This window comes from Leishmania donovani, chromosome 31, assembly GCF_000227135.1.
Source record: "Leishmania donovani BPK282A1 complete genome, chromosome 31".
In the NCBI taxonomy this organism is placed as follows: Eukaryota; Euglenozoa; class Kinetoplastea; order Trypanosomatida; family Trypanosomatidae; genus Leishmania; species Leishmania donovani.
The window spans coordinates 342,674-344,718 of NC_018258.1; the positions used below are offsets into that span (position 1 = coordinate 342,674).

Below are 2,045 nucleotides of genomic sequence, written 5' to 3' on the forward strand. Positions count from 1 at the left end.
ACCCTGCACGTGCCCTTCCACGTAAACAGCCGCACATACACTCCGTACTGTGGCGAAAAGAGTGACATGCGTGCACAAGAGACACAATGCCGCCTCAAGCGCTGTTCAGCTCGACCATCCTCCCGCGATTCAATATCCGTGTCATGAACACGAGCAGATTGTCACGCCACGCTGCAGCACTCCAGACGGCAGAACTTTCGTGCTTCCCCGCATGCATGCTCCACGGCGCGCCCCCTTCCGGTGACCTTCTCTCACACGAAGAAGCTAAAGTACACGGTCGAAATGGTGCCAAACACAACTGCAATGACACCCGCCACCACGAGGAAGTACGTCGCCAGCCAGTGCCAGATGCCCACAGATGACAGGCTCCAGTTGCCGCTGTACATCCAAAAGTACGCAGGGAAGATGAAGCCGATGAATCCGCCGCACAGGGAGCCCACCAAACCGAAAGCCGTGTTGATGCTCGGGATGAACAGACCGCACACAAGGGTGGCGACAGCCATGGTGAGAATCGCGATGGTGTGCTTCCAGTACGGCACCGTCTCCAGATCCCAGTTCAGGCAGTGGTAGGCGAAGTTTCGGCACGGCAGCATGTTCATCGCAAAGGCGGCGCAGATCTTGATCAGCATGCCAATGTACGCGATCATCATGTACGGCTGATGCACAGGGTCGAAGTTGTACAGGATGGAGTCCTGTGTATCGTCCGCGAAGTCGAAGTAGCCAAAGACGCCGGTAAAGATGTACAGCACCATGCACACCGTCATCGAGATCGCACTCGCGATCGTCAGCTGGCGTACAGACGGGCGAGGGCGCTGCTCGAAGTACACTGACCCCGTCACAGCCTGGCACAGAAACGAGAAAATGAAGATGGACAATCCGTAAACCGCTTCGTTGCCGCTGGTGAAGTACTTCATGTCCCCGCGCATGCCCTCCTTCAGCCCATTCATGCTCGAGTGCACCACAATAGTGACGGCAAAATACAGCACCATGAAGACACCGATTGCGGAGACGTAGCGGATGCTGTTTACGCGCTTCGGAATCACGACTGGCACCATGAACACGAGCCATATCAGGCTCGTGATCAGGCGGTTGCCGGAGGTGGTTAGCAGGTACGCGGGCGTGCCGGGCGACTTCTCGAGGATCGGTGTGATGAGGCTGCTGACGGCGCTGATGTAGGCGACCGCCGTGCCGAAGCACGACAGCCACAGGACAAACCCAACGAAGTAGTCCCAGCCGCGACCAAAGAGCACGAGAGACAGCTCCTCAAACGTTTTGCAGCCCGTCGCCTTCATCGCGTAGCCAAGCAGCGTCATGGTGTACACCGTCGCCGCCGTAATGACCACGAGGTAGATGACAGACATGATGATGCCCGACATGGCGAAGGAGGACGGCATCGAGATAATACCGCCGCCGAGTGTGACGGAGCCAAGGCTGAAGCAGTTCGAGATGACACCGCCATAGGGTATCAGCCACCCGGTGAAGCGGAAGATGATGTTGCGCCCCGGCTTGGCGGCGTCGGCACCGTTGTCATTGTGGCTTGATGAGGCCGTCAGGCTTCCGTTTTTGTGGAGATGGTTGCCCTGCTCGCCGCTCGGGTGTTTATCGACGGCGTTGCCGGGGTTCCCGTCTATAAGCGAGTCGCTCAGGACCTCGCCCTCCGCCTGTGCTGGAATAGACTCGCTGGGCTTGCTCATGCTGCTGCTTGTTGCGTGTCAGGGAGTGGTACGGGGTGCAAGATCGCTAGCAGCGGAGGGGGCGCTGCGCACAGGACGAGCCGGGGGTGGACCCCACAGTCGGAAAGATAAGAAAGACGAAAAGAGTACCGCACGCAAAAGACAGGGGAGGGGGGAATGCGCGTAGAAAACAACAAAGAAATCAGAGGAGGGAGCCGTGCGGCAGGGTAGGCGAAGAAACCAGCGTATATAGAGGAACCTACGCGGGTGTGACTACACGTAAAGGCACGTTGCACAGCTTTACGGGCAGCTGCATCTGAAAGATCAAAGACGCGGAAGCAGTGTTGAGAATAGTGATGAACAGAGGAGGTG

At 57.8% G+C, this 2,045-nt stretch overlaps 1 protein-coding gene across 1 annotated transcript; it reads right to left on the reverse strand.

The window, feature by feature from the left end:
- Nucleotides 1–251: 251 nt before the first annotated feature.
- LDBPK_310910 (amino acid permease 3) lies at nt 252–1,694 on the reverse strand (the record flags this gene model as incomplete). Its single annotated transcript, XM_003863134.1, has 1 exon — nt 252–1,694. One exon carries the CDS (start codon nt 1,692–1,694, stop codon nt 252–254), a length of 1,443 nt encoding a protein of 480 aa, XP_003863182.1.
- Nucleotides 1,695–2,045: the final 351 nt, after the last annotated feature.